The sequence below is a fragment of the Balaenoptera musculus genome, chromosome 13 (assembly GCF_009873245.2).
Source record: "Balaenoptera musculus isolate JJ_BM4_2016_0621 chromosome 13, mBalMus1.pri.v3, whole genome shotgun sequence".
Taxonomy (NCBI): Eukaryota; Metazoa; Chordata; class Mammalia; order Artiodactyla; family Balaenopteridae; genus Balaenoptera; species Balaenoptera musculus.
In genome coordinates, this window is record NC_045797.1 from 28326967 (window position 1) to 28340143 (window position 13177).

General features: G+C 34.7%; 1 protein-coding gene across 2 annotated transcripts in view; it reads left to right on the top strand.

Moving 5' to 3' along the window:
- EXOC6B (exocyst complex component 6B) overlaps positions 1-13177 on the top strand; it is a 714846-nt gene that overhangs the window by 569881 nt on the left and 131788 nt on the right. Inside the window, exon 21 of one of the 2 annotated variants that reach the window (XM_036873124.1) lies at positions 11023-11195. The exons of the other annotated variant lie outside the window; for it this stretch is intronic. Within the exon in view, the coding sequence (XP_036729019.1) occupies positions 11023-11037 (15 nt within the window). The 3' untranslated portion in view covers positions 11038-11195. Of the gene's footprint in view, positions 1-11022; positions 11196-13177 lie in introns of those variants that run through there. 2 annotated transcript variants of the gene reach the window in all.

Here is a 13177-nt window from a genome sequence, read left to right on the forward strand (position 1 = left end):
CCTGCTTACTGCTCACCTGAAAAAAGGGTCTTTGCTTTTCTAGAGTTTTCTGCAGTTTACCAGAGGGATCAGACATTCAATAAGTAATTTTGAATAAGGTGAGCTGGATAGTGAGGGAGCTCTAAATTAGTGGTGGACTTCAGTGACATTTAAGAGTAGCTCCATAAAATTTAGCTGGGAGAGGGAGTGGCAGTCCCAAGGTGCATGCATTTGAAGACCCCAAAGTAGGAGAGAATGAGATATACATGGCCAGATGTTCCAGAACCATATAGAGCAAGTTAGGATTTTTGGACTGTATCATAAAAGTAATGGGAGACCATTAAAGATGTTAAGAAAGGGATATAATGAGACTTGAGTTTTGTTTTGTTTTTTAAAAACATCTTTATTGGAGTATAATTGCTTTACAATGGTGTGTTAGTTTCTCCTTTATAACAAAGTGAATCAGTTATACATATGCATATGTCCCCATATCTCTTCCTTCTTGTCTCTCCCTCCCTCCCTCCCTCCCTCCCTATCCCACCCCTCTAGGTGGTCACAAAGCACCAAACTGATCTCCCTGTGCTATGCGTCTCCTTCCCACTAGCTATCTATTTTACGTTTGGTTGTGTATATGTGTCCATGCCACTCTCTCACTTTGTCCCAGCTTCCCCTTCCCCCTCCCCGTATCCTCAAGTCCATTCTCTAGTAGGTCTGCGAGATCTGAGTTTTTAAAAGGTTGTTCTGATTGCAATGTGGAGGAGTTGAAGGAGGGCTTGACAGACTTGGGAAAACAAACTAGGAGGTTCCTTAGTTTATTATGTGGGATAAATTTGATCCTAAAATGTGTGCTAAAGTGAGCACCTAAAAAAGCAACATGAGAGGAATCTCATTTATAAACATAGATGTAAATATCTTAAATAAAATCAAATTCAGTTTTAATAGCATTATCTAGAAATTCATAACTAGTAATTAGGAACCATTATCACATTTTCCCAGAATTATAGAGATTGAGAGCATATGGAAACTCACTACCAGTTACAAGAGAAGACTAGGATTTTTGGAGATGTAGGCTTAGACGTAATTGAGTAAATTGCCATTCTTTTTGGAGAGGAATTTAGCAGTATACAATGAAGATCATAAAATGACCACTATTTTTGACCTAAAAATACTCTTTATTTTCATAAAATTACACAAAGGGGGTAAAAGAGAAGTACTGTTATACATAAGATATTTGTAGCTGCACCATCAATATTTTTAATAAAGAAAAATGAGAAACTGTAAATATCTAACAGTTGAGGAGTTAAACTGTTGTGTGTTAATCAAAATTGAATATTGTAACTAAAATCACAAAATTATGGACTGTGTTAGTGCACGTGAGGGGAATAATACACGTAAAATGTACAACAAAGTAATGTTTAAAAAATCAGAAAATGGCACATCCATAATGATACAATTGTATAAAATGTATTTTTTAATAGTAAACATAGGAAACATTTATGTCATTTATGTTTCTTAGACTCAGTTCTGTTAACTGTGAAATGAGGATATTGGATTATAAAGGTATACATTTTCTTTTTATTTCTGATCTATGAATTATTTACCCCCTTTTTTGTAAATATATTTAAGTGGGCAATATATATGAATATATCTTGAGATATGTCTTAATATGAGTCAGCCTATTTGGGGTAGGAAAAGTTCTTCCTTTCCTTCAGCTGGGCCTGCTCTTCCCAAGAGGAAAAACATTCAGAATTTTTAGGTCTTTGGGACCATGCTGCTTGCTCCACCTTTTGGAATAGAAGAACAAGACAGGAGGCCCCAGTCATGTGCTATATATATATAAATTGGAACAGATTTCTGAACCCTAGAAATATAATCCTTTTATTTCACTGGCTTCTTGAGATAGTTTGAATCTAATCAGCTGGTGTTCAGAGTTTTAACAAACCTAAATTAATTTGAAGAATCAGTAGAAATTAGTTTCCTAAAAATTAGGAGCATAATAATATATTGAAACTTGCTATTTATTAGAGCAGACAAGTAATTTGGTGGAATACATTAGAGGGAAGCTTTGTGTAACTATATGCTGGAAGTATCTTCTTGTAGATCCTTCATGTTGAACACAGAATCTATCTATCTTAGCACTGTAATCCACTTAACGCTGCAGTCTTAGGTGGATAATTTGACTATATAATTTTAGTATTCACATGAACACAGTTAACATTCCATGAAGACAAATCCCCTAACCTTTCTTCATAGGGTTCAAAAGGAACAACTATATAAAGCATATAACTTGATCAAACATTGGAGAGGAACAAAAAAACATCATACACATACCTACAAACACGCACTCAGACACTCACTCTTACACCATATATTTTTTCAACTTAATTGTTTTAGGCATTCCCACGAAATCATTCCCCCACTAGCCTCAGAGCCGAAGCTAACCTGGCATTCACCTACATAAACTTAGCAGTATAACTCTGAACAAGTTCATAACCTTTCTGTGCTTCAATTTCTTCACTTGTAAAATACACATAATAACAGTAGCTACCTCATATGCTTGTTGTCACGATTAAATAAGCTAATCCATGCAGAGTGCTTAGCATACTACTTGTCATATGATAAACATTCAATAAATGTTTGTAATTTGTAGTTGTTCTGTTCAGAAACTCCTTCATCCTTTAGATATATGCACACATTGGGTTTATTGAAAGAAAAAAATGTATGATGCATCTGCTCCCAGCCTCTCTACCAGGTGCCTCTGAACGCCTACTTTTCTTAAGAAACCTTGTTCTCAATCTCAGCTGCCTGATATTGACCCAAATAACCTAGGCCCAGTCTTACTGAATTTGTTCCTTGTTGTCTAGGGGCCCTTGCAACTTAAAAGCTGTCAAGTTCCAAAACAGTAGTTTCCCATTTTGGGGAAAGGAGGTTAATTATAATAGAACTGATGTGACCAAAAGTGAGGGTCCTGTTGAGTGCAGAGCTGACTAACCTTTTCATATCACAAAAAGGATTTTGTATTAGAGGGTTCATCTTCAAGTTGACTTTCTGCTATGTAAAGTTCACTCCATCTACTCCATTCTATTTAGTTTAGCATGACTTTTGAGAGCCCTACTTACTGACAGGCTAGAAAGAGGTGGGTGGTAGGCAACAGACAGATCATCACATAACACTGAAAGGTATGTGTTTGTTTTAATTTTACTGCATTAGAAAAGTGAGAAGTTACCTAATTTGTCCTAGTTTGGATCAGCTGGATTTATGTCTTCTGCATCTCTCAGAAGCAGCAGTCTAGAACTCAAGGAGTGCTATGGCAAACTAGGGAATGAGATAACACTCTTTGCCCACGATGAAGTGAGGCGTAACTGTTCTAGAGGTATGGTAGGTATTTTATTCTTTGTTTTGGTATTTTATTTTAATCTGGATATTTTTAATTTGGAGATAAAGGATCAATTTCTTGGTTACTGAACCTGATATTTCCACTACATATTTGATCATAAATATTTCCCCAAAATTATTGCTCGGAACTGCTTCCCACCCCCACCCTTGCCCAATACTCAGTTTTGGACCCGAATCACAAAGAAAACTTCCTGGGTGAGGAGGCAGTGACTTTGTCTTTGTTGCCGTCTCCTTAGTGGAAGGAATGTACATGAATGAATAGCTTTTGTTATCTTGTTTTATATTCATATTTTTATATTTTCTTGCTATTTTGCTTGTTTCCTCTCTTCTGCTCTTTGGCCTACTATGTTTTCATTGTTTTTTATTTTCTCTAGTAAACAGAAGATATGTGTTATACTTTTATTTCTACTAATTTTTAGTTTTACCATACTTAATTTTATTTTCTCATTCATGTATGAGACATTATCTATTTATTCCTGCTCCTCTCCCATCTGAATAAATAAGCATGATTTTTCTTCTCCTAGTCGTTTCCCTCAACCTTGCTTTTGCTATTGATACTTGTATATATACTACAGTAGTATACATATAGTAGTATCCCGATATATAAAATATATATATTGTCAGTAAGAAACCTGGAGAGAGGAGGGGTAGGTAAGTGACAATTGCTTAGTGAGAGAACTAGAAAGTTTAAACGGGAGATGACAATACAGTATGAGAAATGCTATAAAAGGAAATCAGGGCACACAGTACACACCTAACCTGAATTAGGGATGGGAGTCCTTTCAGGAATTAGTGTTGGCATTCGTGTCCTGTTTTATAGTTATATTTATAGCAATTTTTAGATTTAATATGTTTGACTGATTTCTGTGTTCATTATCAGAACACAGACCACATTGACAACATGATTTTTCCATTCATGAATTCTTGGTAGACTAGCGGGTGTCTTTGCGTAATATTTTCAGGAGTAGATTGAAGTAGATTTTGTATGTATTTATTTACTTGAAAATCTCTCTTTTTTAATGTCACATGGAAATAACAACTTGAAGAGAATAAATTTCCTGGGTCATATCCTTTTTTCCTCTTGGACATTGCTTTGTGGCCAGCCTGATTTTTGTTACTTGGTAATTTACCTCTTTTGCTGCCCACATATTTATAAGTTTATTTCCTTATCCTTGAAATTTAACAGATTCCCCAGGATATATATCTAGGTATTGATCTCTTTTCATTAAGTTTGCTAGTTATATGGTGAATCTTTCTACTCTGTATGCTTAGGTCTTTGCACTGCTCAATTTTTTTTCTATTTTATTAATTTATTTTCTATGCTCTTGTCTTCTTCATAGATTTGAATAATCTATATGTCATCAAAACTTTATATTCACTATTATGTTCTTCCTTCTGTCCTTTCCTCTGCTTTCAGAGGAAACATCTCCAACCAAATGGTTAAATCTATCGGGTTTTTCTATTTTCAATATTGATTCTACACTTCACTTTGTAGGGCAGATTGTAGTTTTACTTGCATTTTTATTTCTTTACCATCTCTTGTATCATCTACCTCATTTTAGAATTCCATGAAACTAATACTCTTTCTGTTGTGTTCTGTATTTTTATTTTTCAACTCTTTCCCACAGAGACTCTATCATTCCTTGAAATCTATTGAAAACATTAAAATTTTCTTCTGTGCTAAAGTTTATTTCTATAGTTTACTTTCTTTTTATTATAAACTCCATGTGTATTCTGTTAAGTTACCAAATTTTTCCATGTCTTGCATGTTTCTTTTCTTCCTTTTCCTTAAAACTATGTACCTAGCTCTGAAAAGAAAGGTCTATTTGGATCTATTATTTGCTTGTGAACAGGTTGTCACATAATTACCAAAGCATGGTCTGCACACTTCTCATCCAGGAATTGTTAGAAATGTAGAATCTCTTGCCCTACTCTGGACTTACTTAAACACGATACTCAGGTGATTGATATACATATTAAAGTTTAAAAAGCACCAATCTACATTAATGCTATTAGAATACGTATAATCTCAAGTTTCAGGGATGATTGATAGAAGCATCACCTAGACCCATTTGATTAACTGCTTGATTATTTTTATATAGGGAAGCAATCTGTAGTTCTCCTTTTGCTATAAAAATTGGGGGAGGAGCAGGAATCAATAACCTACAGAATACACTACTCTCATGGGCTTTCCAGGCTCATCTCCTTCTTGTTGACAACTTTTCACTCAGAGGTAAAGCTGTACCCCTTTGCTCTTTCAGCCTCAAACTATGTTGTATTCCTGGTGTAGAAGAGGAAATACTTTTATTTTATACCCTCAGGTTCTGTTTGGCGGCCTACAAATTAAACTGACAAAAGACAGACTAACAGGAGAAAAGGCATTAACTTTTAATATTTTTACATACATGGAGGCTTCACAGAAAAGAATTGAAAACCCAAAGAAGCAGCTAGATTCAGTGTCTTATATACCATTTTAACAAAGGGTGATAAGTTGTGGAGAAGTGACTAGATAAAGGAAACCCCTTTGGGTTTGGGATCCTAGGGGTGGTGAATTGAGGGACAATGATTGGGAAATGTATGATAGTTAAGGGTTGTTTAGCAAGGTTTGTTACGCAGACTCATCTGGTGTCATATCTGGTCTTCTGGGTATGGGAGAGGGGGGACACCTTTACAAATGGAAATTTATGTCATCTTTACAAAGGAAAATTTATGCCCTGCTCTTAGGCTGAAAGTGGGAGGGCAGAGTGTTATTCCTGTGTAAGCTGTTTCTCATTTGCCTTCAGCTCAAAACAATCCTAAATAATACTAAAGTGGCATGTTTTGGAATGGCATATTCTGATCCCCTTCATTGGGAATCATAGTCTTGAAATGCCCTTGTCCATGCTTTAAGGCCGTATCCATGCTTTGAATATTGTGAATCCTTCCTGACAAATAAGTGTCTTAGTTTCTAATCAGGTTGAAACTTGTCATCACTTACTGTAGTTTCATGAGAATTTTAACGTGAAGCTGAGGAAGGGCAAATAGGGCATTGTTAACATTCCCATTGTTGTCTGAGGAGTCCTCACTATAAAAATGCAGGAGCCAGATGGTCATTTTTGAGAATGCTGCATGGAGAATTCCTCACTGATGGAAGATTGCATGGGTGACTTTGAGCTATCCTCCCACCCAAACATATTATCATTTGGTGGTCCTTTTGTTGCATGTACTCCAGTTTATATACCTCTCCCTAACATGGAATCAAGTGACAATGTGTAAAGGCATACATCTTACAGTGTTAGACTATAAATACTGTTTTACTTTAATATTTTGACCTTCTTAGAGAGATTGGGCTCAGTCCTTTTTTAATCATTTAAAGTGTTGAATCATTTCTAGTGTTTAGTTTATAATTTACACACATTACCTTAATTTATATCTCCATGTTACTCTTGTGAGTCACATTTTACAATTAAACTAAAATGTGGCCAAAGAGATTAAGCAACTTGTTTAACATAATTTAGCTGATAATTTCAGAACCTCAACTACTTACTGGCTGTGTAACCTTCTCAAGTGACTAACCTCTTTATTTTTCAATTTCCTCATTTATAAAAAGGGCATTGTACCTTACTGCAAATAGTTCTTGTGAGGATTGAGCATGTCAATGTGCGTCAAAGCGTCTAGCATAGTGTCTGGTAAATAGTAAATATTCATTAACTGTTTATTTTTTCCCTTTTCTGCAGTTGTGGTTTCCCAGGCATACTTTGTGCCTTTCTGGTTTCATGTTTCTATTCTCTCTTCTCTCTTTGTCACTAATCTCAATCCATTGAAAAGGCACCCATTTAATTTAGACTAAGGAAATAATCACACAACTGCACAAAGCTGTATGTACCAAGAAGTTTGTCACAGTATTGTTTATAATGACAAACATTTGGAGTAATTTGATTAAATTTTAATTTAGTTAAATTAAAATTTGATTTATTAAATCCAAGTTTGGATTAAATTATTGAATCAAAATTTGATTTCTTTAATCTGATTAAATAAATTATGATACATATATACCATATGGTATGGTATGGTACATACCTCAGATGTAATGATTAAGTGAGTTGATATTTATAAAGCACTTAGAACAGTGTTTGGTACATAGTAATCACTATGCTTTTATAAAATGGTAAACTGAAATCACAGAATGTGATGCACTTGTTAAAAATGATTTTTTTAAATCTACTTTTATTTATATTCAAATTGGTCACAATATATTGTTAAGACAGAAAATAGATCATAACACAGTTATCTATGATGTCACTTTAAAAGGTCTGGAGAGATATATTAAAAATATTTGTTAAAAAGTGCAGAGCCAGAAATACAGCCTGATTTTTCTAACGCCCGACTTCCTTGGCAATAAGTCAGAATTGGGTTAGATATGACCTTGGGAGATTTATTTAATGGTGATGAGTTTTAAGGATTTTACCTCAGCTCCTCTGAGTCCATGTGGCTGTCAAAGTAGATTCTTATGGGCCTTGTTTTTATTCTGATTGAGTAAGAGTGATGAGATTCGAGAGCTCAAACTGATTAGGGCTGCTTACTTGGAATTAAGGAGCCTTGGGGTTAGAGGACAAGTGGCAACTTGCTTAACTCACCTTACGTGGGCGTGTTCAGATATAACTAACAGATTTCCTTAAAGGGGAAACTGTCAGAATCTCCTTTCTATGAGAATGCTATCTGGGGAGACTAATTCCAGTTATCCCTCATGGGGTTGTTGTGAGGATTAAATGAATTAATATATTTAAAGCACTTAGAAGAATACCTAGCATATAGTAAGCACTATATATATTTCTTGATGCTTGTGTGATTTTTTTTGAGCCATGCAGTATTTAAATGGAGCAGAAGTTCTAGTGAAGTATCTGTCACCCTATGACTACTGTCACTCAACCAAAAGACAGGGAGAAATGATGGTTTTTTTCTCAGCATTTTTGACTAAATATAAATATGTATATATATATTTGAAAGGAGGAAACAAAGGTGTCCTTATTAACAGAGTGTATCATCATCAGCCTAAACATTTCAAGTGAATTGATTGAAAAATAATATGCTAATAAAAAATGGTCAGCAAGATGGTCAGACATAAAATTAATATACTAAGACAAATAGCTTTCCTATATAATGGAAAATACCAGTAGAGGGGAAAAAAATCCCATTTATAATAAGAACAGAATCCAGGGGATATGGGGATATATGTATACGTATAGCTGATTCACTTTGTTGTAGAGCAGAAACTAACACAACATTGTAAAGCAATTATACTCCAATGAAGATATATTTTTAAAAAACAGAATCCATAAAAATCCTGAGGAATAAACCTAATTAGAAATGTACAGCATCTGTAGGGAAAATATTATAAAATTTTGCTGAAGGACAAAAAAGAAGAATAAATGGAGAGACACAGCGTGTTCCTGGATTGGAAGATCTAGGAATTTTGTCAATATTTTTGTCAGTACTTTCTCCTTGAAACTAATCAGGAGATAATTTCAGTGGAATATTAAGCAAAGACCCTGTGGAATTTTTTAATGAAACTTGATAGACTGATTCTCAACCTTATCCTGAAGATAAAATGTATGAGAATAGCCAAAAAATTTGGAATAATAGCTTATCATCTTTGAATTCTTACTATGTGTTAGGTACTGATTTAAGTACTTTATATATCTTTCCTTTTTTAATCCTACCAGTAATAAAATGTAGGAACTATTGGTATCACCATTTTTCAGATCATATCTACCGGAAAAGTACAGAGAGATTGAGTAACTTGCCCAAGGTCACCCAACTAGTAAATGACAGAGCTGAGATTTCAGTAGTCTGATTCTAGCCCCTGTTCGACCACCACACTACTGCTTGTATACTAAGGGAGTACTTTCACTACTTGATATCAAAACGTCATATAAAGCTATAAATTAAAAATTATGATTTTGTGCAAGAATAAAGTTAGCACAATAGAATGAAATAGGTCCATGGGAATTTAACTTATTTATGATAAAGGGGCAATTTAAAATCAATCAGAAAAATGTTGGTAAATGGTACTGAGACAACTCATTATCTCTTTGGGGAAAACCTTAAGTTAAATCCCTGCTTCATACCATTCCCAAAAATAAATCCCAAATGTATTAAAGGCCTAAACGTAAAAGGTATTTAAGAAAAATGGGAGAATATTTTTATATGCTCAAGGTGGGAAAAGACTTTCTAACTGAAATACAAAATCTAAAGCCATAAAATAAAAGATTGACAAGATTTAAGACTAATACGGCAGAAGACAGTGTAAACAAAGTTCAATCACAATCTGAGAGAATAATGGCAATATCTATAATGAAACAATGATTAATATCCAGAATATATTTAAAACTCTGTGGACTCAATTAGAAAAAAATGCTAACAACCTAGTAAAAATGATCAAAGGATAATCAACAGGCAGTACTTAAAATAAGAACTAAAAGTCCCCCCACCCCAAATGAAGATACTTACCTTCATTATTAATGGAAACTAAATAATGAAGTATCATTTTTTGATTATCAGATTAGAAAAAAGATTTAATTTATAATATCTAGCATTTCAGAAAGGAGTGAAGAAACTGATCCTATTTGAAGCTGTAAATTAGGGTATAAATTGGTGCCGCATGTTTGAGAACAGTTTTGGAAGTAACTATCAGTATTTTATTTCATCTTATTTATTTTTTTAAACACTTTTCAATCTCCCATTTTTAAAAAAATTTTATTTAATTAATTAATTTTTTTTGGCTGTGTCGGGTCTTAGTTGTAGCACTCAGGATCTTCGTTGAGGCCCACGGGATCTTTCGTTGTGGCAGGCGGGCTTCTCTCTAGCTGTGGCGTGCAGGTTTTCTCTTCTCTAGTTGTGGCGCAGGCTCCAGAGTGCATGGGCTCTGTAGTTTGCAGCACGCAGGCTCTCTGGTTGAGGCGCACGAGCTCAATAGTTGTGGCACGCGGGCTTAGTAACCCCGCGGCATGTGGGATCTTAGTTCCCTGACCAGGGATGGAACGTGCGTCCCCTGCATTGCAAGGTGGATTCTTTACCGCTGGACCACCAAGTCCCAGCTATCAGTATTTTAAATTACACCTTCTATTTGGTCTCTAGTAATTTTACCTCTAAGAATCTATTCTAAAGAGATACTGTCATGTATCCAAGAATATAAGTATAAATTATTCATTAAAGTATTCTGTGTAAGAGTGAGAAATTAGAACAAATATCCATTAGTAGAAGAATGGTTAAATTATGAGCCATTTCTAATTGGGATATTATACATCCCTTGAAAAAGTTGAGGCAGTCATATATATACTGGCATGAAAAGATCTCCAAGACATAACCAAGTTTAAAAAGATAAGTCACCAAACAATACTTATAGTAAAATCCCATCTACACCTAAAAATCTGTTTATATTGTGCATATTTATATATGTTAACAGTTAAATTATCCTTTCATCTTGAGGAAGGGAGAAAAGGGAGAATTTCAACTTTTACTTGATATCCTTCTTTAAACTTTGGAGAATTTGTTCACATATTCCTTGCATACTTTTTCAAAATGCAATTAAGTATAGAGGATAAATTTAGAGGTGGAAAATTTCTGTAGAATAATTTTGTTCATCTCTTTTCTTTCTTTTTTCTGCAGGTGTATTCTCTGTAGAATAGTACGAAAAGAACAGTCTTTCACATGACTGCAAACCGTGTTCCTCAGGGAATTTAGTTCACAAGTAGGAACTTAGGAAAAAACTTAGGAAAAATAAACATTCTGTTTATCCTGCCTTTTCCTTTGCCTAATTTCATCCCATTACACGTAGTTAAAGTCTCTTGAGATGTTTTACTCTTCTCTCCTCCTTGATAGTCACGTTTTAAATACCTGGAGAATCGTCATATGATCATGTCATTTCTATTTCCATTTTAAAAGCATTACTGTACACATATCTTTTTTTTAATGTTGTATTTTACTTATTTATTTTCTATACAGCACATTCTTATTAGTTATCTGTTTTATACATATTAGTGTATACATGCCAATCCCAACCTCCCAATTCATCCCACCCCCCATCCTCCCCGCCACCTTCCACCCTTGGTGTCCATACGTTTGTTCTCTATATCTGTGTCTCTATTTCTGCCTTGCAAATCGGTTCATCTGTACCATTTTTCTAGATTCCACATATATGCGTTAATATACGATATTTGTTTTTCTCTTTCTGACTTACTTCACTCTGTATGACAGTCTCTAGATGCATCCACGTCTCTACAAATGACCCAATTTCGTTCTTTTTTATGGCTGAGTAATATTCCATGGTATATATGTACCACATCTTCTTTATCCATTCGTCTGTCGATGGGCATTTAGGTTGCTTCCGTGACCTGGCTATTGTAAATAGTGCTGCAATGAACATTGGGGTGCATGTGTCTTTTTGAATTATGGTTTTCTCTGGGTATATGCCCAGTAGTGAGATTGCTGGGTCATGTGGTAATTCTATTTTTGGTTTTTTAAGGAACCTCCGTACTGTTCTCCATAGTGGCTGTATCAATTTATATTCCTACCAGCAGTGCAAGAGGGTTCCTTTTCTCCACACCCTCTTCAGCATTTGTTGTTTGTAGATCTTCTGATGATGCCCATTCTAACTGGTGTGAGGTGATACCTCATTGTAGTTTTGATTTGCATTTCTGTAATAATTAGTGATGCTGAACATCTTTTTATGTGCCTCTTGACCATCTGTATGTCTTCGTTGGAGAAATGTCTATTTAGGTCTTCTGCCCATTTCTTGATTGGGTTGTTTGTTTTTTTAATTATGAGCTGCACGAGCTGTTTATATATTTTGGAGATTAATCCTTTGTCCATTGATTCATTTGCAAATATTTTCTCCCATTTTGAGGGTTGTCTTTTCATCTTGTTTGTAGTTTCCTTTGCTGTGCAAAAGCTTTTAAGTTTCATTAGGTCCCATTTGTTTATTTTTGTTTTTATTTCCATCACTCTAGGAGATGGATCAAAAAAGATCTTGCTGTGATTTATGTCAAAGAGTGTTCTTCCTCTGTTTTCCTCTAAGAGTTTTATAGTGTCCGGTCTTACATTTAGGTCTCGAATCCATTTTGAGTTTATTTTTGTGTATGGTGTTAGGGAGTGTTCTAATTTCATTCTTTTACATGTAGCTGTCCAGTTTTCCCAGCACCACTTACTGAAGAGACTGTCTTTTCTCCATTGTATATCCTTGCCTCCTCTGTCATAGATTAGTTGACCGTAGGTGCGTGGGTTTATCTCTGGGCTTTCTATCCTGTTCCGTTGATCTATATTTCTGTTTTTGTGCCAGTACCATATTGTCTTGATTATTGTAGCTTTGTAGTATAGTGTACACATATCTTTTATCATGAAATACCTAGAGCACTTTTTGGGAACAGACAAAATAGGTAAATAACCATAATAAATCATGATATCTTCATCTGTCTGCTCTACTCTCATCTACTATTTAAAGAGGCCCTCAGTAAACACTGAATGAATCATCTTTAAATATTTAGGGGACTGTCTTGAACTCCCCTTCTTCCCTGTCCATGTGTGCTATAAAGAGAACAGTGATATTGTTATTAGAAAGGTCAAGGAAATTTGACCTTATGGTTTTGGCAACTCAGAAAGCTTTTCCACTGGAAAAATCTGAAAGACACATGTTTCTTCTCCCCCAAGCATATCAAGGTATCATTTCAGCTAGCTCAAGCTATATTACATTAGAAACTTCCCGTTTTATATTAGAAACTGCCAGAATGAATATAATCTTATATTCAGCACTTCAGTAGTACATACT